The sequence below is a fragment of the Onychostoma macrolepis genome, chromosome 18 (genome assembly GCF_012432095.1).
Source record: "Onychostoma macrolepis isolate SWU-2019 chromosome 18, ASM1243209v1, whole genome shotgun sequence".
NCBI classification, from domain to species: domain Eukaryota; kingdom Metazoa; phylum Chordata; class Actinopteri; order Cypriniformes; family Cyprinidae; genus Onychostoma; species Onychostoma macrolepis.
Window position 1 is genome coordinate 10,355,522 of NC_081172.1, and position 25,150 is coordinate 10,380,671.

General features: G+C 37.4%; 4 protein-coding genes and 1 non-coding gene across 5 annotated transcripts; 4 read left to right on the top strand and 1 right to left on the bottom strand.

Moving 5' to 3' along the window:
- The first annotated feature begins 381 nt into the window (after positions 1 to 381).
- Positions 382 to 10,320, top strand: eif4g2b (eukaryotic translation initiation factor 4, gamma 2b). The gene is made up of 22 exons (XM_058751817.1): positions 382 to 564; positions 1,246 to 1,354; positions 1,647 to 1,741; positions 2,035 to 2,100; positions 2,178 to 2,303; positions 2,536 to 2,638; positions 4,690 to 4,821; positions 4,992 to 5,058; positions 5,160 to 5,311; positions 5,410 to 5,520; positions 5,907 to 6,089; positions 6,178 to 6,316; positions 6,397 to 6,560; positions 6,652 to 6,762; positions 7,072 to 7,200; positions 7,321 to 7,425; positions 7,510 to 7,725; positions 7,822 to 8,080; positions 8,181 to 8,385; positions 8,482 to 8,690; positions 8,830 to 8,951; positions 9,044 to 10,320. Exons 3-22 carry the CDS (start codon positions 1,731 to 1,733, stop codon positions 9,107 to 9,109), a joined length of 2,676 nt encoding a protein of 891 aa, XP_058607800.1. The 5' UTR covers positions 382 to 564; positions 1,246 to 1,354; positions 1,647 to 1,730; the 3' UTR covers positions 9,110 to 10,320.
- Positions 6,807 to 6,985, top strand: LOC131524992 (small nucleolar RNA SNORD97). The gene has a single exon (XR_009267146.1). It is a non-coding gene; the product is annotated as a small nucleolar RNA SNORD97 (small nucleolar RNA).
- LOC131524843 (trichohyalin) lies at positions 10,067 to 14,971 on the bottom strand. The gene is made up of 8 exons (XM_058752204.1): positions 14,699 to 14,971; positions 13,107 to 13,247; positions 12,282 to 12,482; positions 12,010 to 12,197; positions 11,635 to 11,848; positions 10,983 to 11,081; positions 10,812 to 10,879; positions 10,067 to 10,740 (listed from the first exon to the last, which is right to left on the bottom strand). Exons 1-8 carry the CDS (start codon positions 14,969 to 14,971, stop codon positions 10,587 to 10,589), a joined length of 1,338 nt encoding a protein of 445 aa, XP_058608187.1. The 3' UTR covers positions 10,067 to 10,586.
- Positions 14,972 to 17,744: 2,773 nt separating this feature from the next.
- lyve1b (lymphatic vessel endothelial hyaluronic receptor 1b) lies at positions 17,745 to 19,677 on the top strand. Its single transcript, XM_058751405.1, has 6 exons — positions 17,745 to 17,858; positions 17,967 to 18,132; positions 18,493 to 18,632; positions 18,832 to 19,251; positions 19,343 to 19,424; positions 19,497 to 19,677. Exons 1-6 carry the CDS (start codon positions 17,780 to 17,782, stop codon positions 19,672 to 19,674), a joined length of 1,065 nt encoding a protein of 354 aa, XP_058607388.1. The 5' UTR covers positions 17,745 to 17,779; the 3' UTR covers positions 19,675 to 19,677.
- A 183-nt stretch (positions 19,678 to 19,860) lies between these two features.
- On the top strand, positions 19,861 to 25,021 carry rnf141 (ring finger protein 141). The gene is made up of 6 exons (XM_058751406.1): positions 19,861 to 20,014; positions 21,154 to 21,348; positions 22,542 to 22,650; positions 22,808 to 22,989; positions 23,095 to 23,202; positions 23,788 to 25,021. Exons 2-6 carry the CDS (start codon positions 21,215 to 21,217, stop codon positions 23,936 to 23,938), a joined length of 684 nt encoding a protein of 227 aa, XP_058607389.1. The 5' UTR covers positions 19,861 to 20,014; positions 21,154 to 21,214; the 3' UTR covers positions 23,939 to 25,021.
- The last annotated feature ends 129 nt before the right edge of the window (positions 25,022 to 25,150 follow it).

A 25,150-nucleotide genomic window follows, 5' to 3' on the forward strand; every position in this document is an offset into this window, starting at 1 on the left:
GAGTTAAATCAAAAGTAATCTAAAAGTAATCCAAAAGTAATCTGATTATATTACCTAAAATGTGTAATGTACCGATTACGTTACTGACTACAATTTTTGTCATGTAATCTGGAATCAGTAACGGATTACAATTTGTAAGTAATCTACCCAGCTCTGATGACTGGTTTTGTGGTCCAGGGTCACAAATGATAGTTTATGATCAACCGTTTTGTTTATCATCAAATGTATGATTCTAAAATTATAATTACAAATTTTAAAAAATAAATAAACAAAATTGTAGGAGCCCATTCCGAAATATCCGTAGCTAATGTGTTTCTTCTCATAATAACGGAAAATTACTGCCAACGAAAAGTCCTGACAAATACAAATCAAGTTCCTGTGTGACGTCAAGCAGTCAGGCAGGAGGAGGCACGCGCACAACATTTCTCACCCACAGTGAACTGCAATCGTGTCTGACCGGTTACCGTCTCAGTACTCTCAAAAACATATCTATTTTTATATCTATTCTCTTTTCTCTTTTAGAAGAACAAAACCAAAATCAAAACTGAGGTTGACTTAGTAAAGGTAGGTGTTTTTTTTTTGTATTTAACGTAAGTTAAAATGGCTGCTGTAATGAGTGCGTGAATGCAGAAAATGGCGTCGTTATAGAACAAACACCTGAGAGTGTTTCTGCTTGCATTGCTGTTTATATAAAATATCGATATACGTGTCAGTCGTTAGATCGATTAATATGTCTTTTATGGCTTCTCTCTGTGTCCTGAAGCGTGGAAAATGTTACATGACCAAACACCGCACGCATACTGGCTATTACGCAAAAGCTATTATATTTTAGGAAATGTTCAGCTATATCTGTTTACGTTATTGTTATTAGGTGATTTGGTCGTCTTTCAGGCTTTCAAAATAATGAAAACTGAAAGACGTTAACCGGTGTTTGCTCGTTTTTCTTTGTTAGCCTCGTTGCTGTGTTAGCAAGCTAAAGGTTTGGCCTCTTTTGTTATGAAAGGGGGTAAATAATTTGATTCCGACCGAATATATTGGTGCTGTAAACTATTTTTGATCATATTTGATCTCAATCTCTGATGCAGGCCCTTTTTTTTTATCCTTAGAGGAAGAGGAAATTGTTCAATCTGATCAGACTTGTACCTCCAGTGTGTGTAATACGTAGCCATTTCTGAGCATGGCAGATGTTTTCTCATGTTTCCTTGACTTTCTTTCTTTGTGTTTTCTTCTTTCTCTTTAATACAGTTCGGATTTCCCCACCCCGCCCTTTGATTATTATTCTTTTGAAGATTCTTCGTTGTCAAGCCGCCAAAGTGGAGAGTGTGATTGCAGAAGGGGGTGCTTCTCGTTTCAGGTGAGTTCAAACACCATACATTGGCCAGGACTTGGCTACCAGTTTTTCTTAACTTGTCATCCATCAATAGAAGAAACAGCTTAGCTGTACCCTAAAATATAATGACAATTTGCCTGTTTACATCATTGTTTGTTCAGCAAAAGGCTTCATTTTGAGGCACCCAATTTATATGGGATTTCCCAATGTTGAAGCTTTTCACTTCAAGATTGTCTGTGTATAGGCTTACTTTCAGATGAAACACCATAAACATTGTGTATTGACTGGCATTTCTCTCTATTGCACACTGGTTCAGTTGCGTTTTAGACCCGATCATCTGCGTTGATGCCACACCAGTCACCTTGAGCAAGTGGACAGTTCAGTCGATTTAACTTAACTCATGACCGAGGGGTAAAGCATTTGCCTGAATTTTTAAAAGGATTTTTGAATTGAAGATTGAAAATTGATCGAGATGGGGGAACTCTTTTTGATGGGTGTCTTAAAATGGAGTCACTCAGATATTGGGGTACTTGCCACATTAAAGATAAAAAGTCATAAGGTGTATTAACTGGTCCACCAGTTCATTTTTCTGCTGCTTTGCTTTTTAAAATGGCTTCCACAACTTCAGTTATGTATTGTCTTGTGGTTGTTGTGTGAATGATTTTCTGAAGTTGTCTAATCTAGTATTGCGTTTATAATTCTAGTGCTTCTTCGGGCGGAGGAGGAGGTAGGGGTGCATCTCAGCACTATCCCAAGACTGTCGGTAACAGGTATGGTTTGTTGAAGTCAAGAACAGTCTAGCTTTGTAATATGCTTTAGAGACGCTAATCGCTTTGTTTCCCTTCAGCGAGTACCTGGGGAAAACCCCAGGGCCTAGCGTTCAGAGATGGGTTCCTTCACGAAGCACTAGACGAGATGTCAACTCCTCCAATGAAAAAGAACATCATGATGCAATATTTAGGAAAGTGAGAGGGTGAGTGTCCTTAAGGAGAATGAATATTCACTTCAGCAGAGATGGAGTTTAAAGAGGCCTCTGTTTTTGAGCTCTTTTGTTCATTGTGCCCTGAGCCTTGTGAGCATGTTTTTGTGGTTGGGTCAGCTGACGCTCTCAAGCTCAGATAAGCACAAATTACATGTGGTAAACAGTGGTCTTTGTTTTAACTGGTTCAAGATGTTTATTCTTTGCTCTTGTTTCTCTCTTGTAGCATACTTAATAAGCTGACCCCTGAAAAGTTTGACAAGCTATGCCTTGAGCTTCTCAATGTGGGCGTAGACTCTAAACTTGTCCTCAAAGGAATCATCTTGCTGGTAAGATGGTTACTGGCTTTTTTATAAATTTCACCAGATTTCATGGTGAATTTGATTTGAACCATTTAAATGTAAGAAACCAGGCAGACATGTTATGTAGAATAGCCTAAGAGTTAAAAAATAAATACACTAGTGTTAAAAGGATTTTGGGTTATTTTGATGCTTTTGAAAAGTATCTAATGCTATTATTTTATTAAAAATACACTAAAAACAATAATATTGTGTAATATTACAATTTAACTGTTCTACTTTTTTAAATAATTAATTATTGTAATGATAAGGCTGCATTTACTCCAGTTGTTAGTGTTACACTGATTTGGTGCTTTTTATTATTAATGTTAAAAACAGTTGTCCTGCGTAATATTTGTGGGTAAACCATGATCATTTTTCAGCGTTCTTTGAATGTAAAATTCAGTAGAACAGCATTTATTTATGGCATCCTCCTTGAATATATTTCTTCTTTAAAAAAAAAAAAAAAAAAATCTTACTGGCTGAAATCTTAATAGTGTAGGTTATGGGTTTTGCTCATGTATTCGATTGTTTGACTGTGGTGGAAATTATAATAAAATAAATATTTATAATATCTTACAAACTTGTTCAAATATTAGTCATTAGCTAGTCATTACTTTGCCACTCCTAAAGAACAGCTCTCAGGAATGTTTTAATGCTGATTCTGACCATTAAAGCAATAACAATGCATTTCGTATGTTTGAAACACAAACCATTTTGTCAAAGTCATACCAGACATGTTAGGATAATGACTTAAACCTATGCTGCCGTGCAAAGGCAAAAGACCGTAACTTCGATTTTGGTCGAAAATGAGTTATTGATATTTTTGGGACATTCAAGACATCCTTTATCATGTGCATAAGTATCTTGAGTCAATTTCGTTGTTTTTCCTAGAAAATAATGGGTCGTCTTAGCCGTAACTTCAAAAAGCCCAAGAGAAACCAAGGCAGAACACCGTATAACACCAGTTATGGCGTTCTGTCTTTGTTTAGCCGCGCATCAATATGAAGTTACGGTGCTGCCGTCCCGGCTTGGAGTTATAAGGTGTTCTCCCTTTGTTTTATTGACCATTAAAGACTGCTGCGTATTTACTTTCATACAACTGATCTGTCACTGAAGCACTTTATTAGACAAATGAATTAGATTGCGATCTACCAAACAGCTCCATATAACAAAGCACTGTAAAGAGACTACTTTGGCAGCAATGCATAATCGTGAATAACCTTTAAAGATTTTTTTTATTTATTATTTCCTTTTTATAATGCGTATTGTTCGCTTCTAGTTGGACGTGTGTGGACTCAAATGCCATAGCATGATCAATCATAAAATCAGTACTAACAGTCCGCAATTAAATCCATATCCTACCTTGTAACCCGATAAAATCAATCAATGGTGACTAATGTCGCCGTAGATGTTTAATCCACAAGCATTCTGAGCATTATTCCTGCTTGCTGGCATTCACATCAATCCACAAGTTGTTCTTTTAGGTTAAGCTATTTTATTCTACCATTCTTTGTTACTGAGCATAGCAAATAAGGTGGTTGCAAAACGGTATCCACTCGCATGTTTAACTTTTAGTCCGCTTGTTACGGTCAAATAATAGTCACATTTCTATGCAATAGCCCATGATCACTAGATTTTATACAGGTGTTACTGTAACGATTTTGTAAATGGTGATCAGCAGCCAAATATTGATAATGTGGAAGTTACTGTCTTTTGCCTTGGTGTGACTTCTCATGTTTTGCAGACAATGCAAAGGCAGAGTACAATAACTTCAAAATAGGGGTAAAAAATCAAGTTTGAGCTCACAATTTTAATGTAGGTAATTTTCATTACTAAAATATCTAATTGCCAAATTTCCAGTGTCCTACCTATAATTAATTTGGCTGGACAAATAAAAAAAACTTAAGTCATTTCTCTCAGTTTCACACTCTAGCGAGTTAAGGTCTTTTGCCTTGGTAGGGCAGTATAGATGTTGACATCAATTTCATGCATTACAGAATTACTATGGTAACATACTAATTTTGTCATCTATCCTGTAGATCGTAGACAAAGCCCTAGAAGAGCCCAAATACAGCTCACTCTATGCTCAGCTATGTCTGCGTTTGGCAGATGATGCACCTAACTTTGATGGCCCAACACCTGAAATCCAGTCATCACAAAAGCAGAGCACAGTGAGTACCTGAATGCCATTATAAATTGTGGCATAATCGCATTTATTAAGGGTTGTTAAATCTGAAAGAGCTACATGTATTAATTCCCAAATAAATCATTGGTTACCAAATTAATTGCCCCTGTAGTATCATTTTTCTAATAGTGCACCGTACTGCGTATTTGCTTGCAGACTTTCAGAAGACTTCTAATTACCAAGCTTCAAGATGAATTTGAAAACCGCACCAAAAATGTTGACAGTGAGTCACTCCCTCCCCCAACATCCTAGTTGGGGTTTTTTATTGCAAGACATTATGCTGTGTTGCAGGTTTTTAACATTCAACTGTGTCTCTTCATTTAGTCTACGACAAACAAGACAACCCTCTCACCTCTGAGGAGGAGGAGCAGCGTGCCATTGCCAAGTTCAAGATGCTTGGCAATATCAAATTCATTGGAGAACTCGGCAAACTTGACCTCATCCATGAATCTATCCTTCATAAGTGCATCAAAACAGTGTGTATCCCACTCAACATATCAGTCTATTAGTTCCACTCCATTATGTGCTTTGGTTAGTGGTGATTTTGATGACTCACACTCTACACTTTCTGTAGCTTTTGGAGAAAAAGAAAAGGGTCCAGCTCAAGGACATGGGAGAGGATCTGGAGTGTCTCTGTCAGATAATGAGGACTGTGGGGCCCAGACTCGACCATGAAAAAGCCAAGGTACCACCTGACCGATAACCATTAAGGGTCACTATTGTCATTCAGCAGTGCGAAAGGGGATTGATTTGATAAATATTTAAACCCCAATTCAAAATTGATCCTTGAATGATGTACCTTATTTCACCTTGTGTCTAAAATTGGTCAATTTGCTAGAAATTGGCTTTGTATTTGTATGAACCAGACATGACTGATTGGAATAATGTCATGGTGACTTTTTGGAAAGTACCCAAAGTGCCTTTTAAGTCTTGTTTTCTTGAACAAAACAGATCTTAGACTGAGATGAAAACATTTTTCTTGCGGAGCAGTTTTAAGAGGATGATGCAGCCATTAAGTTACGTAAGTGTAATTTGTGGGCATGATCTCATCAATTGTTGCCTTTCCCACAGTCTTTAATGGATCAGTACTTTGGCCGAATGCAATCCTTAATGAACAACAAGGATTTGCCTGCAAGGATTCGTTTCCTACTGCAGGACACCGTGGAGCTGAGAGAGAACAATTGGGTTCCTCGCAAAGCTTTCATCGACAACGGACCAAAGACGATTAACCAGATTCGTCAAGATGCAGTGAAGGTGAGTCAGCACGGGCTTTTCTTTTTTGTTACTTTTTTCAAAAACTGTAAAGTGTTTATTACAAGTCTTTATCTTTCCCTCTCTGAAGGATTTGGGTGTTTTCATTCCACCCATGAACCAGGGAATGAGAATGGACTTCTTCCTCGAAGGCCCCTTCATGCCGAACAGGATGAAACTGGATAGAGAAACACTCGGGGGATTGGCCGATATGTTTGGTCAGATGCCAGGTGAGTTTATCACCTGTCAATTGTATTTGTTTGTTGAGAAATGTGCCATGTCTTCATCTTCACTGTATTTATTTTTGCAGGTAGTGGCATAGGGACTGGTCCAGGTGTGATCCAGGACAGATTTTCCCCCACCCTAGGACGTCATCGTACAAATCCTCTTTTCAATGGCCACAGTGCACACATGGCTTCCCAACCACAGTCACAATTTGACTTGGGTATGAAGCCTTTCATCAAATCTAACCAGGTAAGCATAAATGTTTTTGCAGCTCTTACAGTTTTTTTTTTTTTTTTTTAAACAATTATGATGAGATTACTAAACAACTATATATTCCTAGGGACAGAATCAGCATTTTCACAACCAAAACCAGAACCATTCAAATCAGCAGCAAGCTCAATCTAAGGACATGCCTCCACGCTTCAAGAAGGGGCAGCTCAATGCAGACGAGGTAAACCAGAGACACTTAAGTGCTGAGTAAAACCAAAACATTTTCCACCCTGTGATTATAAAAAGACGCGTTATTCTGAGGGACTCCACTGGATGGTAGTTTTCATACTTTGTCTGTTCTTTGTTTCTTCCTGTTCTTTCTCTCCTCCTTATGCTTTTCTTCTGTCCCTCACTCTTAAACTGCCAGCCAGTCCGCTGACTGCGATTATGAGATATGAGGGTGTGAATTGTCAAAATAATATCAAGCATTTAAATCTTTGTAACTAGCCTAACAATGTTCTGCATGTTTTCCCATGATCCATGCTTATAGATCAGCCTTAGACCTGCTCAGACGTTCCTCATGAATAAAAACCAAGTGCCAAAACTGCAGCCCCAGATTCCCACCATGATTCCTCCCAGTGCTCAGCCTCCACGGACACAGACTCCACCACTTGGACAGGTAGAAAACTCTCAGCTTTGCTGAACTCTTTAGTTGGGGTTACTACTGCATGTCAATTAATTTAGATTTCATGGAATGACTTTGCTTTGAAAACTATCAAAGTCCATGTGCTCTTTTTAGCCTCCACAACTTGGTCTGAAAACCAACCCACCCCTGATCCAGGAGAAACCTCAGAAGACTACTAAGAAACCAGCACCTGCTAAGGAGGAACTGCTGAAAATGACTGTGCGTGTCTTTTGTTGCACTACCCTTTTGTGTCAAAAGGTTATTAGAGACTTTCTAATGGTTTACTGATTTTGTTTACACCAGGAGAACATTGTGACTGAATATCTGAACAGTAAGAACATTGAGGATGCTGTCAGTGGTGTGAAAGAAATGAAAGCTCCCAAACACTTTCTGCCAGAGATGTTGAGTAAGATCATCTTTTGTTCTCTGGAGAGGACTGATGAAGACCGGGAACAGGCTAGCACTCTTATCCATACACTGCGTACTGAGGGCTTCATCACTGGGGAAAATTTCATGCAGGTAAGTTACTTTGCTTTTTTCCCCCTTAAGCAGTCAAAATATTTGTTTAGTTTTTCATTGTCTAATTTCCATAATTATGATTTTTTTTGTCACCAGGCTCTGCTGAATGTCTTAGATCAGTGCCCTAAGATTGAGGTGGACATTCCTCTGGTGAAGTCATACCTAGCGCAGTTTGCAGCACGGGCCGTCATTGCTGAGTTGGTCAGTGTGGCAGAACTGGCTCATCCACTGGAGAACGGCAACCACTTTCCTCTTTTCTTGCTATGCCTGCAGCAAGCTTCCAAGCTCAAGGACCGTGAGTGGCTCACAGATCTCTTCCAGCAGAGCAAGGTCAACATGCAGAAGATGCTTCCTGGTATGTCTCCTTCCTACACACAACATATTGATATTTTGCTATTAAATAGGAGGACTGATTTTGATCGTGTAATATTTAACTAGATATTTTTGTTTCTCAGAAATTGACCAGAATAAGGACCGCATGCTGGAGGTTCTTGAGGGGAAAGGTTTAAGTTTCCTTTTCCCCTTGCTGAAACTGGAGAAGGAATTGCTGAAGCAGATCATGGCAGACCCCTCCCCTCAGACCATCTACAAGTGGATCAAAGACAACATTTCTCCCAAACTCCACACCGACAAGGGCTTCATCAACATACTTATGACCAGGTACAGCCCACTGAATGTGCATTACATTCATAAATGGAGAGATGTGAGACTGAGATCGATATAATTGATGTCATTATTGTTTTTTCCATTTAACAGCTTCTTGCAGTATATCTTTGCTGAGCTTGGCGTGGATGAAGGTGATGAGCAACTGGCCTCCCCTTCTAAAGAGCAGCTGGACCAGGAGAAGCAACTTCTACTCTCCTTCAAGCCAGTCATGCAGAAGTTCCTCCATGATCACACTGATCTGCAGGTCAGCGCCCTGTGCGCCCTGCAGGTGCACTGCAATGCCAACGCTTTCCCAAAAGGTACAGAAACTACTCTCCCTGTATCCTGCTGTGCCTGTTGAGATTTTCTGAATCAATTGAACCATGACTTTTGTTTTGTTTTTTTTACTTGAGAATTGATTTTTTTTTTTTTTTTGTTTGTTTTGTTTTTGTATTTTAGGCATGTTGCTTCGCTACTTTGTCTACTTTTATGACATGGAGATCATTGAGGAGGAAGGTTTCCTTGCATGGAAAGAAGACATTTCCCAAGAATTTCCTGGAAAAGGAAGAGCTTTATTCCAGGTAAGTTTAACCATAATGTTCTCAAATGGAAAGGTCTTTACCATTTTGAGTACAAGTATGTAGATTTACTGGGCTTTAATCTTTCTTTTCAGGTGAACCAGTGGCTGACTTGGCTTGAGACGGCTGAGGAAGAGGAGTCTGAGGAGGAAGCTGACTGAGGAACCAGACTAGTCTTCTAGTACATTAATTTCCTGCTACATGACTTGCTGTCTTCTCTTTGGTTCCTGCACTCTTTGCAGTAGCTCACACTCAGCCAATTACAGTACACTGCTGCTAGGCTCATGAATTAAATGAAAAATGTAGTAATACCATTATCATAACGTCTCTAATGTGTTTTCTCGCATCATAACCAATATCAGGCTTGTTATCTGCTTTAGTTTCAGAACCACTATGCTTTTTCAGTAGAAAAAGTGGTAGCTAAATCTTCCTTTACATGTTTGTTTTTGTTTCACAAGACACAGGACAAAACCTTTTCAGCATCTCGGCGGAAGTGAAACTTGTTATATAGAACCAATGATTTGTTTACGGTCTGTCTTGGGGATTGATTAAAATGAATCATGAGATCCTGGTTGAATGGCCTTTTGTAGGTTACGCTGTAGACGCTTTTATTAGTGTTATTCTGGGTCGGTTGCAATATCCTACACCCCTTGCGCATGATTTAAACATCCGTAAAACTGTAATCACTGTAACATGTTAGCAGTTTCCATTTCTACCTCCTACTGAATAAGCGTTATTTAGTGCAGGCTTCTGATGTCTAAAGTTTTAGTCATGAATTAAGATCCAGAACATCTGCGTAGTTTGATTTTGCACAACACACTACCTAATACGTATCTCAACTTGCAGTAGTTTTAAGTGCTTTCCATTGAAGATGCAGAAATCAAGCTACTAGTGTCAACTTAATGCCTCTGCTGCCCCAGCCTTACTTCATTAATGTTGTCTAGTGTGTTCTGACAAGGTAACTGAAATGTATTCTCTGTTAAATGGCAGTAGTAATGTTGCCCTTCAGGTCCCACTGATCTGCTGCAAATTATTCCAATCTTAAACATCAAAGTGATGGATTGTTAACCTGCCTTTTAATGGGGTCATTAAATGTAAAAAAAAAATAAAAATGGGGGAAAATCCAGAAAAAAACGAGGTGAAAGGCTTTTGCCCTTGTCAATAAGGGGTTCTCGGACAACCTTTTATTGACAGGTGTTTTAACTGTTTGACAAAGTTAATCTTGTACACTTGCATTTGCCAACATGTTAACTGCAATCCAGTTGTCAGAAAGGAAATTGCTTATGATCATGTCATTTGTAAGGCTGTTTAGTGCTGTATTCATCACCACTATTGCTGAATTCACAATAAAGGACAAACTTGATCAGCTAAAGTGTTTTAGTTGAGATTTTTTGTAAGAAATGCTCTGAGAATTTTACCTTTCATTGTGCTAAATCTCTTCTAGTGAAGATAGATTTGACCAGATTATCATTTTTTATTTATTTTACCACAGGGATACAGTACCGTTTGTTAAAGTATATTTTGTAGGTGAAAACATTTACAAAATTAAATTTAGGCAAATTAAATCTAGTAGGAGATTTTTCAACATGTTTACAACTAATATTTTTAGGCAATATATCTAAAACTAAACATTTACAGTTATTCCTCATCAGTGGGGATCCAGAAATATTCCACTTTCCTGTTTCTCCTTGATAATCCCGATTCATGGATGTCTGCCATTGGTGACAGCTCGCTGAAGTGGGCTGGGCCGGTGTCCCGTCCAACTCGAGGTGCAGCCACCCTAAACATCGTCCTGCTTAGATAAGACAAATTAAGTCAATACATTTACTAATCAAAGATTAGCCTTTGATAAATAACACGTACCTCCCTGAACTCCTCTCTGATTCCTCACTGTTGAGGTCAGGCGTGGAGATATACACAGGGTCTCCTTCCTGTTGTGTGCATATTATCAAATGCTGTTATATAGTAACAATGGATGTTTACACTTGTTTATTTTGTTAGTAATGTATTGGAATCACAGACAAGAAACTTTACCGTGAAGTTCCTTGGTGTGCCATCTTGATTTTTTAGGATCTTAACCCTCTGGTCACTTTCAGTCATACACAGGAAGTAGCTCTTAATATTAGCTTGACACTGAAGTGAGATGCAAGCAAGTGTTATTGTGCCATCAATTCAGAAAAAAAAAAAAAAAAAATTAACAATCATTTCACAAGGTCATAGTTACATTTTGAAAAGGCTTTTTTTTTTTTTAGGGTTGGTTCTTTTCTGGTTTTTATTCTGTCATTATCATTGTTATTATTATTATTTAATGTTATGCCCATGAACATTTGATTTTTAAAAAGTTTTTATTTCCATACATACAGGACTGTTCAAAATTTGAACAGTCTAAGAATTTTGCTCAGAATCTTTGATCGGTTAGATGTTTTTAAGAAGAAAAAGAAAACAACCTGTTATGCTCACTAAGCGTAAAAAATACACTAAAAATACAGTAAAAACAAGAAGTGTTTGATAAAGTTAAAAAGAACATTTTTTTATTTTATTTTTTGAAGTAGAAATATTTTGTAAATGTCTTTACTGTCACTTTTGATCAATTGTATGCATCCTTGCCTACTAAAAATATAACTTTTAATAGAGCAAAATTCTGTGTCTTTATTCAAGATAGACACAAAGGGAATGGTGGACATACTGCTTTGGTCTGTCTCAGAGACTTAAGTTCTTCCTGGGCTCTGATGACTTCTGCCAGAACCTGGTGTTTCTCTCTCCAGCTGAGACACTCCCTGGTGCGATCTTCCCTCTCCCGCTCAGCTAAATGTCTTTCCTGCTCGGCTTCCTGCTGGGCTTTATTGGCCCTTTCTCTCTGCTCTTCAGCAACCAGAGCTCTGCGTCTGGAGTTCACCTCCCTACAGAGAGAGGATGACAGTGACAGACAGCATCATAAACCAGACTATTCCTATATAGCTTTTATTGCATTATAATGGCCTGAATGCTGCCGCGCCAGGATCCATTCACAATGCTTGTATTACTGAAGATTAATGGCATTATTGAAGGCTTTCGAGCTTACTTTTCCATTATCTTCACATTCTCCTCAGTCAGCTCCTTCAGTTTGCGTCGTAACGTGTTCCTCTCATCCTCCAGTATTCTGTTCTCCTCATGGAGAGCCTGCTTTTCTCCTGACACCCTGTCTAGTTTTAGCTTGGTCTCAAAGTAATTCTTTTCAGCTTGTGCTAAAAGTAGCTGGACATCATTGTGCTATGGATGACAGAATGCAAATGAATTCAGTGGAGCCATATATAGAATTATTTTGCATTTATGTGTTGTTTGTTGTATCTGTACCTCTTTTTTCAGCAGATGTAGTTCTTCACTGAGCCGTGTTTTGTCAGCTACTGCGAAATCTTTTTCTTGCCTGCTGTCTATTGCCCGAGCCTCCGCTAGTGCCCTGCTCTTGTCCGCCTCTGCACGTCCTCTATCAGCATCCTCAGCTGCCCTGGAGCACAGTGTCGCCCTCTGCTGGCTGAGATGCAGCTTCTGTTTCAACTAGTTATTGCCAAGGAAAGAAGTCAAACATGGTTTTAATTAGGGATGTGTTCTGCTACGACTAATTTCAAAGTCGTTTAAATGGACATAACCGACTAGTCGACTCATCTAAAAGTAAGAAAACGATAGTCAAAAACATTGCGTGTAATATGCAATCCACTTTTAAATACCTTATTTATGAACAATCCTTAAATTATTCCAGATACATTATTATTGGAGTTGTTTTATTTTCCATCAAACTTAAAATTTACAACACTGACGGCAACAAAAGCAGCAGACGTGCTGAATGATAATGCAAATTCACTCTCAGACATTAGGTGGCGCTTTTGGACAAGCAGAAACAGCGGTTTCAAGGGTTACCACTGTAAATAAACAGCGCTAAACTGATAAACACTATTTCATTAGGCATTATACCAAGATAACATTCAAAATGTCAACGAAATCTTTCTGAAGAAACTCAGTTCACTTTGATACATAATGTTTCCCCCCTTTAAACCGGTAAATAAGCTCCCACACCTTTTTCTCCAACAATTTTGACTAGTTGACTGGTATTTCAATGTGGACTAGCAGCAGCAGTTCTGCTCTTCTACATTGACTATGATTCCACATGTGTAATGTGCACACCTCTTTTACATGGGCCTGGAGTTCCTGGTTGAGATTGCGCATGTTTCTCATGGTGAGCTCACTCTCAGTCCTCATCATGATCCTTTCCATGTGAATTTCGTTAGACAGATACTTGTTCTCCTTTTTTAGGTCTTCACATTCCTGAGCAACACAGATACAGTGGAAATTAGGGACTGTGTGCACCCAGTAAGACACAAAATATATTTTGAAGAATGTTTCAGCTTTCCCAGCTTGCTGAAAATTTTATACTTTATACTTAGATTTAAAAAACATAAACTATAGTTAGATAGATAGATAGCTATTTTAGTTTGTTAATTTAGTATAATTGAGTTACTATTATAATTTTAGTTCATATTAATATTTTGAATCAGTTTGTATTTGTATATTTTCCCATTTTCAATTTTAATTTTAGTGTTTTAGTAAATTTTGTTTTTTTGTCATATTTAGTAGTTTTTGTATACACACACACACACGTTTATATATATAGCTACATACACTGAACAAAATTATAAATGCAACACTTTTGTTTTTGCCCCCATTTTTCATGAGCTGAACTCAAAGGTCTAAGACTTTTTCTATGTATGGAATGTTGGACACTCCTTTTCAATGGCTGTGCGAAGTTGCTGGATATTGGCAGGAACCTGTACATGCTGTCTTATACGCCCATCCAGAGCATCCCAAACATGCTCAATGGGTGACATGTCCGGTGAGTATGCTGGCCATGCAAGAACTGAGATGTTTTCAGCTTCCAGGAGTTGTGTACAGATCCTTGCAACATGGGGCCGTGCATTATCATGCTGCAACATGAGGTGATGGTCGTGGATGAATGGCACAACAATGGGCCTCAGGATCTCATCACGGTATCTCTGTGCATTCAAAATGCCATCAATAAAATGCACCTGTGTTCGTTGTAAATAACATACGCCTGCCCATACCATAACCCCACCGCCACAACGTTGACATCAGCAAAAAGCTCACCCACACGACGCCATACATGCTGTCTGCCATCTGCCCTGTACAGGATTATCTCGGCAAAGGAGAAGTGCTCACTAACACAGATTTAGACAGATTTATGAACAATATTTGAGAGAAATAGGCCTTTTGTGTACATAGAAAGTCTTAGATATTTTGAGTTCAGCTCATGAAAAATGGGGGCAAAAACAAAAGTGTTGCATTTACAATTTTGTTCAGTGTATATAAACAGAACAACTGAAAAAACTTCTAGTTTCAGGTTTTTTTTTTTTTTTTTTTTAAGTAACTATAATGACCCTAAAATGATGACAGAATGTAAATTTTTTGGTTAACTCTCTTTAATCTAAAAAGAAAAAAATATATAAAAGACAACATATAAATGGAAAAGTTTTAGTTTTAGTTTTTTACTTGCACTGAAAATTACTTATTTACAAATTATTTTTCACATGTAGCCTACATCAATCACATGAGGCCCAAGTCAGAATATTTGAGAAAGACCTCAAATACAAATACAGAATTCTATAAAACTATTAATGTGTGTGATCTAGTAAAATACACCCTATGTTCTGAATGTGCCCACAGGATGTTGCCCTAATGTTCTCCATCATGTCAGCACCTACCTTCCTCTTCCTCACTAGTTCTCCCTGCAGGTGGTTGATCTGCAGGAAGGAGCCGCTGGCACTCAGAGCACTCACAGGTCGGACTGCACGTACAGGTCTTCGAGGAGGGTGCGTGGGTTTAGAAACTCCTTTAATCTCCTCAATGCTTTCAAATCGGCCGCTCATGTTGTTGCTGCTGTGAGAAAGAGACTTAAAAGTACCGCTGTCTGAAGCAGGGGTCTTCAGTGAAGTCAGAGCCTGGAGCTCTCCAAGAGAGCTGGCCCTTAGGTTCATCGCTCTCACTGGACACTGAAACCAGATGCAAACTTTAAATTTTGAGCCGTTGTGAAATGTGTTTTCCTCCTGCTGACCCAAAGTCCCTGTAGACGTGAATGCAATGGGAACTAAGGAGACTCACCAATATGCAGCCTAGTTCAATAATTTATGAGGAAATGTTATACCAGGGAGCAGAAACTCTATGCTACCACAAGGGATCAAACACAGCTCATCTCATCCTTGACTAATTGCATCATAGTGCTTCTCAACATCCTGAAATGAGCTGGTTAGGGTTAACACCATATTGGTAATGATGCCAGAACTGAATACTGACTAGATTTTTGTGTATACCTGCTAGCAAGATGCTATGGTGTTGAGGGTGGTTCCTCAAAAGTGTCTGTGCTATTCTGATCATTACATATGACTCAGTCTATATCAGTCTCTTGGAAATTCCTCATTTTATCATGCATCAGGCAAAAATGTTGAACACATCTTACATTTCAGGTATGGATTGTAGTCAAAATGACCTCAGACGATTTCAATATTATTACTGCGATCAGTGCTGGTCTGAGACTTCTTGGGGCCCTAATCAAAACTTTGTCGGGGCCCCTGTCATGTTGATTCTTATTAAATTTATTAAAATTCAGTGAAAAGCAGTGAATGATTCTCTCATTTTCTTTTGTTGTTTGATTAATGACAGAGACAGCAGCAGGTTTATTAGGCTGCTGTCACTTTAAGACCGAATGCACAGTTCTAATATACTGACAAGCACTCAATTACTTTCCCAGCTGTTTATGTTCACTTTAGACACTTTTCATTTTTGTGTGTATTAGTCCATTAAGTGCAAACCAGAAGCCCAATGTTTCACTCCGTCTTGGATCACGAGCACAGAAATCCTTCTGGGTAACAGCATCTCTTTCCAGTTGGAGATGTTATGTAGGAAGGGCAACAGTGCAGCACTTTAAAAGAACAGAATGCAACATTACATTTTCATAATCGTTGGAAGCCAAAATAAAAAACAAAACGAATTCTATTAATTGCCCCACCATATCATTAAATCATCTTTGAGAGCAAGGGGTCCCCTGGTGGTTCAGGGCCCCTAAGCAACTTACAGAGTATAAAGAGAATAGCACTAGCTGTAATATCATTGCAGTTTTCATCTGTTGCTTAGCGGTTGCTTTGCACATTGCAAAGGGGCTGTTCAAACAGAACACGCTTTTGCATTCAACTGTGCTGCTTTTCCTTTGTTTTTCTAAGAAAACATGCACTGAACCCTTAAGGGGCCATTCACACAGAATGTGATTTTGCTTTCCTCTGTGCTGGTTTTCCATTGTTTCTCTATGTAAACATGCGCTAGAGGGACATGTTTGACTGTTACGCCTAACGGACTGGCCTGCATCTCACGTTTTTTAAACACAAAATGCGTCCTGTGTGAACGGTTCCTAATGGACTTTTTTCTAAGAGTAAGTTTAAGATAATAAAAAATAATAGATTCAACTCAAATCAATATTTCATATCCATATAGTTATTTATTTTGTGATCACTCATTGTCACAATTTCACAAGTAATAGTTTACCTCAATATCACCAGGTCCTTTACAAGTATAGTATACAAGATTGATTCCCTTTACTTTAGAGAGAAAGGAAACTCAAACCCCTTCATTGTAAATGTATTATTCAAGCAGAGTGAAGCAGCACAAATAGAACAATTTCCACTGGCCCAGATAGCTCTGTTTTTGATTTTGCAATAACTATTAACTGCATAACAACTGTATTTGACTGAACAAAAACAGATATTTTTTTCTTTTTCTTTTTAGTAATATAAAAGCAGAGTACACAAAATTCTTCAAATGTCAAAAGAATAATATTGAAAATCCCAGTCAAAAACTTTTGTCATGGTTCATTTCCTGTGCTCAATAAGAAAAGTCAGGGAAAGGTGTGTTTATGTTCTATGTCAGGAATTTTGAGATTAGATAATTATTTGAATCTGCAAAAATGTTACAGGATGCTGGGAATAACTTCCTGTAATTTTCTACACCTCCCCTATGGGTTCATTCAGCAGAGATGCTTTCTATGTTTGCCTGCATGCCTGACAAGTCATCACTATGCACTAACGTAGCCTGTAATTCACTGTTCTCGGTCCCAGAGCTTCTCGCAATAGCATGCAACTTGGCTGGTTGCTTTGAAAGTGAGGTGGTAATGAGTCTTTCTGTTTATTTAGCCTTCAGAATCACAGACAACCCTGGAAAGAATGACCTGCAGAAGGAAGCAGGCCTAATTCAGCAGTCTTCTGCTAACGTCACAGATGCTACACATTAGGCTTATAAAATTTTCACTTGTCCAAGGACACATCGAGAGGAAATATTTTTTCAGTTGGATAACAAATCATCAAGGACATCAATAATGTTTTAAGTCAACATTTACAATCAATTTAACTTGAATTAAATATATAGTAATTATAACAACAATTTAATCAATTTAAATTGAGAGAGAGAGAGAGAGAGATATTTATCTGTCTGATAGTCGACTAATAGTGTCCAATATAGCTGCCTTGGAGTGACATATTTTTCCAACTTGTCCAGAATGTCTATGTGTGCATGATGTATCAAATGAGTTCAAAGATATTTGACATAAATGATGCACGACCACAGGAACTGTACGTTTTTTAGTTGTCCTCTGACCTAGCTTTAAATGCCCTCATTGGGAAGGTCATCTTACAGATCATCCTCAACCTCCTGTTTCCTATTTTCATGGGTCTCTTTCTGCAGCATCATCAGAATGATTGTATTCAAACTTCTGGACAGTTTTGGTGGCATGTTCTGTAGTCATGGCTAGAGTCTGGTTACAATTATGTCTGCTCTTCTTATTTACAAGCACACTCTGTCTAGATGTGAGTCTAATCCAAGGTAGGTTTATCTCTTTCTTGTTCTGTTGATTTAAATGCAATTTTTTAATAGTTTGTGAATCTATACTTTTGCACTTTTTTAAAACCATCTTTTGTTGGTTGCTTTTAGTCCCTACAAATGATGGAATTTCTGGAGTATTGTTAGTCCAAACCAAGAACAAGGTGTACAGTTTTAATGCTACCACAGCCAAAGAAGCATGTGAGGCTATTAAAATGAGAATTGCTAAAAAGGCTGAAGTGGAAACAGCAAACAAAAATGGCTTACAGACATGCAGGTAAATCACTATTTAATGTGACAATTAAACAGACATTATATAGTCAAATTAAAAATATGATTGTAGATATATGGTATTGATCTGCTCTTTTAGGAAATATGATTCTTGTTTTTAAATATTTTTTTTTAAACATTTTGAATGTCCAACACAAAGACCTAAAATTACATTCAATACCCAAATGTATCACAAATTAATTTTGTGGATATACTGTCATTATCCGAATAGTAATCTGTGTGTGTGTGTATATGTGTGTGTGTGTGCGTGCATGCATGTGTGCATGTGAGAGAGATGGTTAAAAGTTATTTTTGAACTCTACATATTCTGTTTCTTCTAAGAGTGCAATATCATGCTTTCACACAGGTTTGGTTGGGTTGAGGAGCTAATCGCAGTTATTCCTCGAATCGAAAAAAGTGAAAAATGTGGTCAAAACAAGTTAGGCATTTCTGTTTGGAGAGCTGACTTCAGCAAAGTGTTTGACGTTTACTGTTTTAAGCCAGCAGGTATATGTGTGATATGTTTCTTAAAATACTTTTATCATAATAATCAGTGTCCTGCAATCGGTAATAATGGTGTTTAAAATGTGATATAAAAAATCTACAATATGCTTATGTCTGGATTTTGTTATGAACATATAATTGTAAAATCAGTAAATAAATCTACTAAGCTTGTCAGTAAAATGTCTCTCACAATGCATCTCAGGTCCTGATGGATCATTTGAAACAACATCAAGCAGGTCTCAATCTACAACAGGAGGAAGAACACCATCAAACAACCATTATTCCACTAAAACATCCCATCCATCATCCATTAAGTCAACCTCTACTCCTGCCTACACATCAAGATCACTTCCTCCCTATACATCCACCCCATCCATTTCCTCTGCTTTCAACACTTCCTCCACAACATTTATAACACTTAGTCTTTCTAACATCAGTGACAGTTCCCAGGCAACAACAAGCCCTCTGTCTTTTTCGTCTCCCAGAACTTCACCCGAATTCTCAACCTCATCCCCCTCGTCTTCCTCTCATTCATCCACTGATTTTCTTCTTCAGCATAGTTCAACTACTACAGACCAGCCTGCATTGTCCCAGACAACACCTAATGCACCATCCATTAGAGGTTGGGTTTTGAAACTTAGATCACCTCCTTAATAATTGAATAACTTTGCACATTCATTTTATCACACTCTTTTGTCGTTTTTATATTTTAGCAGCTACCAAAACATTTGTTGTCATTTCCATCGTGCTGCTGTTCTTGCTGGCAGCGGCAGGTGCAGATTGGTATCTCAAAATGTAAGCGTTTAATCCACTGTCATGAGAATTGTTACATGCATACTCTTCACTGACTAGTGTGCTTTGCTTTAGTAAAAGAGGACAACGGTTCCCATCCTGGACCAGAATAAGGCCAAATGAGATTACTGATACCGAGATGTGGAAACGAATAAGTGAGAAGCATTGTATGCCAGAACAGACCAGCAAAGACAACAACAATAGGAAATGCAGCATCATCCTTCAAATGGAACAAGACCTGGACTCATCCTGAAAACACTGCATTAAAAAAATGACACGTTTTTTTTTTCACATGTTAGGCCTACTTTGTTTTTAGTTTGCTGCTCATTTCATTTTCAAATATTATTTTACTTTCAACTATCAATAACGGATGTAAATACTAGTCTGTTCTTAATAGTGCTGTATGATAAGGCTAAATGCTAATAATTTGTACTCTTTAAATTCCTCAGTTGTACTTGTTGTCTGTAAGCATCAAGGTTCAATAGATTTTACCATTGACCCTGCTCGTGACATCATCAACCCGCGTCAAGGTTTTCTTGTTATCATCCTACTTGTCATCTCGAATATTTGCCGGATAAAACAAATGTCAGCAGGTTTGTAGTCACTTATTTTCATCTCACTGGTCTCACGTACGTTTGTAACTAATACTGAGTGTTGGGTGTGTTTCCGTTACGGTCTCTTATGTATTGTTTTGGTTAGCCAAGCTAACACAAGTAGCTACAGTAAATGTTTTATATCAGCATCGTCTATATTTAAACCGCATTTTCACATTCTGAAACATATTTATATGGTTCACTCGTCTACTTGGTTGTTACGTCTTTTGAAAGACAGTTTGTTATTTTTAGTAAACAATAGGGTAGGTGAGATGAATAAACACCTGTTCATTTCGAAAATTGGTGCACATTTATTATGAATTAGTGTTTCGGAATTAATGTCACTAACAACATGAGACCTTCATCGATATCTATGAAAAATGACTGATGTAACATGAGTAATTAATATTAATATATAAGTAGAGAGGTGAATCATTTAATATCAACAGTTTAATATGATTCATTTCAGGCCATGCTTTTTTAGCACATCACGTTCACATTGTTTCTCTGTAGGTAACTTAGCTGACTAATAACATGAGCATACATTTCATTTTTATCTATATTTTAGGGTAAAATATATGGACAGTGGGGTCCATGTTTCATTTTCCATTTCTCAGCAATTACAAATTATGTTTTCAGCAAAGAAGTTTAAAAGTGTTTAATTGAAATGTGATCAGGTTATCCCTTTGATTTGAGAATGATTCATATTAATTTGAGAATTAAGTAACCTATATTTTAAGCAAGCAAGTTCACATGATCAGTGTCACAAAATTACGTCTATTAAAAAATATCTACATATTACCATTTTTTAACCAAAATTCACAGTTTTGATTCCTAAGTTTTCAATGTGGTCTCAGAGTTTTGTACCCTACCTTTTATGACCCTATAATGAAATATTTGGGTTCTGTGACAGGCCACCATTTATTTTAACACTTTTGAGCACATTTTAGCATTTTGAACTTCACTTAAATATGCATTTGGTGTGACATGAATTTGAAATACAAATATTTATTGTATGCTATCGATTAACGTGAGGTCATAAAATTCCATGTGTAAGAAAATGCTGTTTAAAATAGTTTTTATCAAGTATAGCACGTCACACTGCATGATGTGTCATGTCAACATCCTCTCTTATCTAGAGCCTCCAGCAGTGAATGAGGTCTAGAGTTGTTTTGGAGCAGCCCTCCATCTGGAGCCAAGATGGGCCAGCAGCTTTCTGGCCAGGCAATGACCAGACTCCCTGAGAAACTGATCAAACATGTGGGGCTGGTGCGTGATAGTGGCTACCTCACCTATGATGAGTTCTTGGGACGTGTGGCAGAGCTCAACGATGTGTAAGTGAGGTGTTAGGATTACTAATTTTAGTGACACAATAACCTGCTGCAGTTTGATAAGAATGTTATGTCCCATAAAAACCATAATATTATATTGATGATATTAAAAGTTCTGCCATGAAACTCTAGATGGCGTAGATAGACTGATGGGTGGATAATGCAAACTGATGGTATTCGCAGTGTTAAACTACTTGGCAGTTGGCACAGGATGATTGGTTCATATTGCATACGCAGCCAATGAGCTTATTGCTTTACATTTTAAATGGCTAGTTAGCATTCACTAGAGCAGTTCGCAGCATGCTTTCAGAGTTCCTCTGAAACCCTCACCTTCCCCAGCTCCACCTGTATAGATCTGCTACAAGTTATTGTATATGCTACAGCAGTGTAGCAGATCCTTTACCATGCTAAAATTTGTTGAGTTCTTTTGATAGAAATATTATAATATATAAAAAATAAATGTATAATGCAATTTCCCTCTTGTCCATCTTTTATATAATGCTTGCCCATAAAGTGTTTCTTTTCCTGCAAGTTATTTTAGTAAATGTTCATAATGTTTGGATGATAAATTTATCATTGAAAGCTGTTTAAAATTAGTACTGGATCATTTTTCTGTAGGAAATATTAGGACTTTATTACATCATTAAAGAAAACAACAATCTGGGTTACAGCACATAAGGCACTTACAATGGGATTGTGCAATGGCTAATTCATAAATGTTTAATTACTTACAGTTTCAATTGTATAGCCACAAGATGTAAACAGTATGTTTGTTATCATGATTTTGGTGTGAAACAAATCTCTTAGTAACCTGTTCTGTGTAAACTTATACTGAATTTTACAACTTGTCACAATGACAACACAATTTAATAAACTCTAAAACCCTAAATCAGTGGTTTTATGTTAATTAAATAATTTTAAATAAAATTAATGAAACAACAATAATATTTTAACTGTAAATAATAGTAATACTAAGAATTTTTATAATTAATAATTTTATTTTTTTAAAGAAAAAAAAATATATATATATATATATATATATATATGTACTACTGTATTTATGAAGGTACAAAAATAAGAATGAGCTCACTATATTTCCTGCTTATTTTTAAGTTTGGAGTTTAATATGAAAACATACACATTATCCAGTCTGATGTGATGTGATGGGTAATATAATTGAAATTTTTTATACACAGAACTGCTAAACTAGCCTCTGGCCAAAAGAAACATCTTTTGTTTGAAGTACAGCCGGGATCTGATGCAACAGCGTTATGGAAGGTTGCTGTGAGAATAGTGTGCACCAAGGTGAGATTAATGTACAGACCTCTGAATTTATAGGTGGAATATATTAAATTATTTTCAATCTAAATAATATAGTCATTTGCTCTGTACTACAAATGTGTGATTGATGTTTGTCTAGGGTGGGATGGCAATTGTTACTGCTCTCTCTGTGTGCTTGTAGATTAACAAGGAGGATGGAATGGTGGAGGCCTCCCGTATTATGAATCTGTACCAGTTTATCCATCTCTACAAAGACATCACCAGTCAGGCAGCTGAAGTATTTTGTTCAGAGGCTGCAGCAGAGGGACCCTCTGGACCGCTGCCATCAGAAGACACCTGCCAGGCCAGCATGTGGATGGGCAGGTATTTTACAGACTGCATTTGCTCTGTTTACCAAATCTACACCTGATGTAATGATGCATAATAGATGACTCATTGTCTCACCAAGCAAAATGTGCTCTGTAACAGGGTGAAACAGCTGACTGATGAGGAGGAATGCTGTATCTGTATGGATGGGAAAGCAGACCTTATTCTGCCCTGTGCTCACAGCTTCTGTCAGAAGTGTATTGACAAGTGGTAGGAATCTGTGATTCATTATCATGATTTATTAATGGATTACATGATCATCGTTCACTCACCCTCATGTTGTACCAAACCTGTATGACTTACTTTCTTCTGTGAGAAACAGAAGAAGCTATTTAGAAGGATGTTGGTTCCTATTGACTTTCATTTCATAGGCAAACAATACAATGGAAGTCAATGGGATTTTAAAAAAATATCTTCTTTTGTTTTCAGTCAAAGAAAGATAGTCATACAGGTTTCAAATAACATGAGGATGAGTAAATAATGAGAGAATTTTCAATTTTGGGTGGATCAGTTTAACTAAATAATTAAATCTGTCGTCATTTACTTACCCTCATATTGTTCCAAACCTGTAAGACTCTTTAAGACCTTTTTTAAGACCAACACAAATAAAATGAATACCATGTGTCCCTACAGAACAAAGCCATAACATCTCAAAATATCTCTTAATTAAACAGGCCAAAAGTATAAAGAAAAAAGTCAAAACAGGTTTGGATCAACATTATGACCGTAAAAAAATAAATCATTTTAATCAGCCATGACAAACCCAGCTCTATTGTGTGTCTGTGCCTCATATAGGAGTGGTCAGAGCCGAAACTGCCCCGTCTGCCGGATTCAGGTGACTGCCGCTAATGAATCATGGGTCATGTCAGATGCTCCCACGGAGGAAGATATAGCTGGGTACATTCTCAATCTAGCGGATGAAGCCGGGCACCCACACAGACCTTAAAATGAAGCACTGTGCCACTGTCATACTCACTGTCTCCCCATAACAGATGACCCTTCTTTAAACAGTTATTTCATAGGGTGACTTTGGGTATTCGTTGCACTATATAGTGTCACTCACTGGAGGCAATAACTGCTGAGTTTTTGACTTTTTAATAAACTATTTTTAGGTTAATGCATCATATTATAACACCTGACCTGACCAATCCATAGACATGTGACTGTGAACTGTATGTAGGTAAATGCTAGACAAGATGTAGCTGTAAAACTTCATTTCCTCGTTGCACTTGCCGTTTTATCTTGTTTGTGAAGTAATTGCACTTAATTGCATTTGTTCCGTAAAGGCCTTGTAATACCTGAATAAGCATCACAGTATCAGCATGTGCAACAGTTTAATAGTATTGATTCTGTAATTCAGTCACACATGATTCAGTAACATTAACTGTACAGTTGATGTGCATTTATAATCTTAGGTTTAACGGAATAACTATAGTGATCTGTTTGACATGAACTCCTTATCTATGTGTAAGTTGGATCAAATGTTAATTATAGAGCATGACTCTCATATAACATTCATTATGGAACATAATTAGGATGGATTAACATTTGAGTGAGCTAATTTTCTTGCTTTCTTTAGTTGCAAATGAAAGCTTTATTTTAAAGGGCATCACTGACGCTTTCAGATTTTTTCTGGTTTGAAATCCTGGACTTTTCATTCTGCACTCTTGTGTGTATGAGCGAGACTGTGAATCTGTGGGCTTAGGGAATTCACTTGTATTATAAAAGATATGTATAGATCAAACTTTATATGCAAGTCTAAATTTGTGTGGCAGTTTATTAAGATTTAATCTAGTTCATCAAGATCTGCTAATCTAGTTTTAAAAATGTTAATTTCTGCAATATTCTCAGATTTATAGAGATAGGACTGAATGGTAGTAGTTTTATTGGAGAAAATGACACTAGTTGCTGTTTTCTTTTGTGAGAGTGTTCTTTCGAAGGAGAGTACTTTTAAATATGGACTGAACTGGGATGTTCGGTGTTGCCTTTTCTTGTGTAAATCTCGAATAATAAAGTAAATTGAATATTTTGTTCTAGCTAGTTCTTGTTTGAAGGCTGTAGCAGTTCCCACGACTTCCACTGGGCTGCAGTGTTGAGCAAATAAAGAATCATTTTTCTACTTATCTGGAATATTAACTCACATCATGAAAGGGTCTTT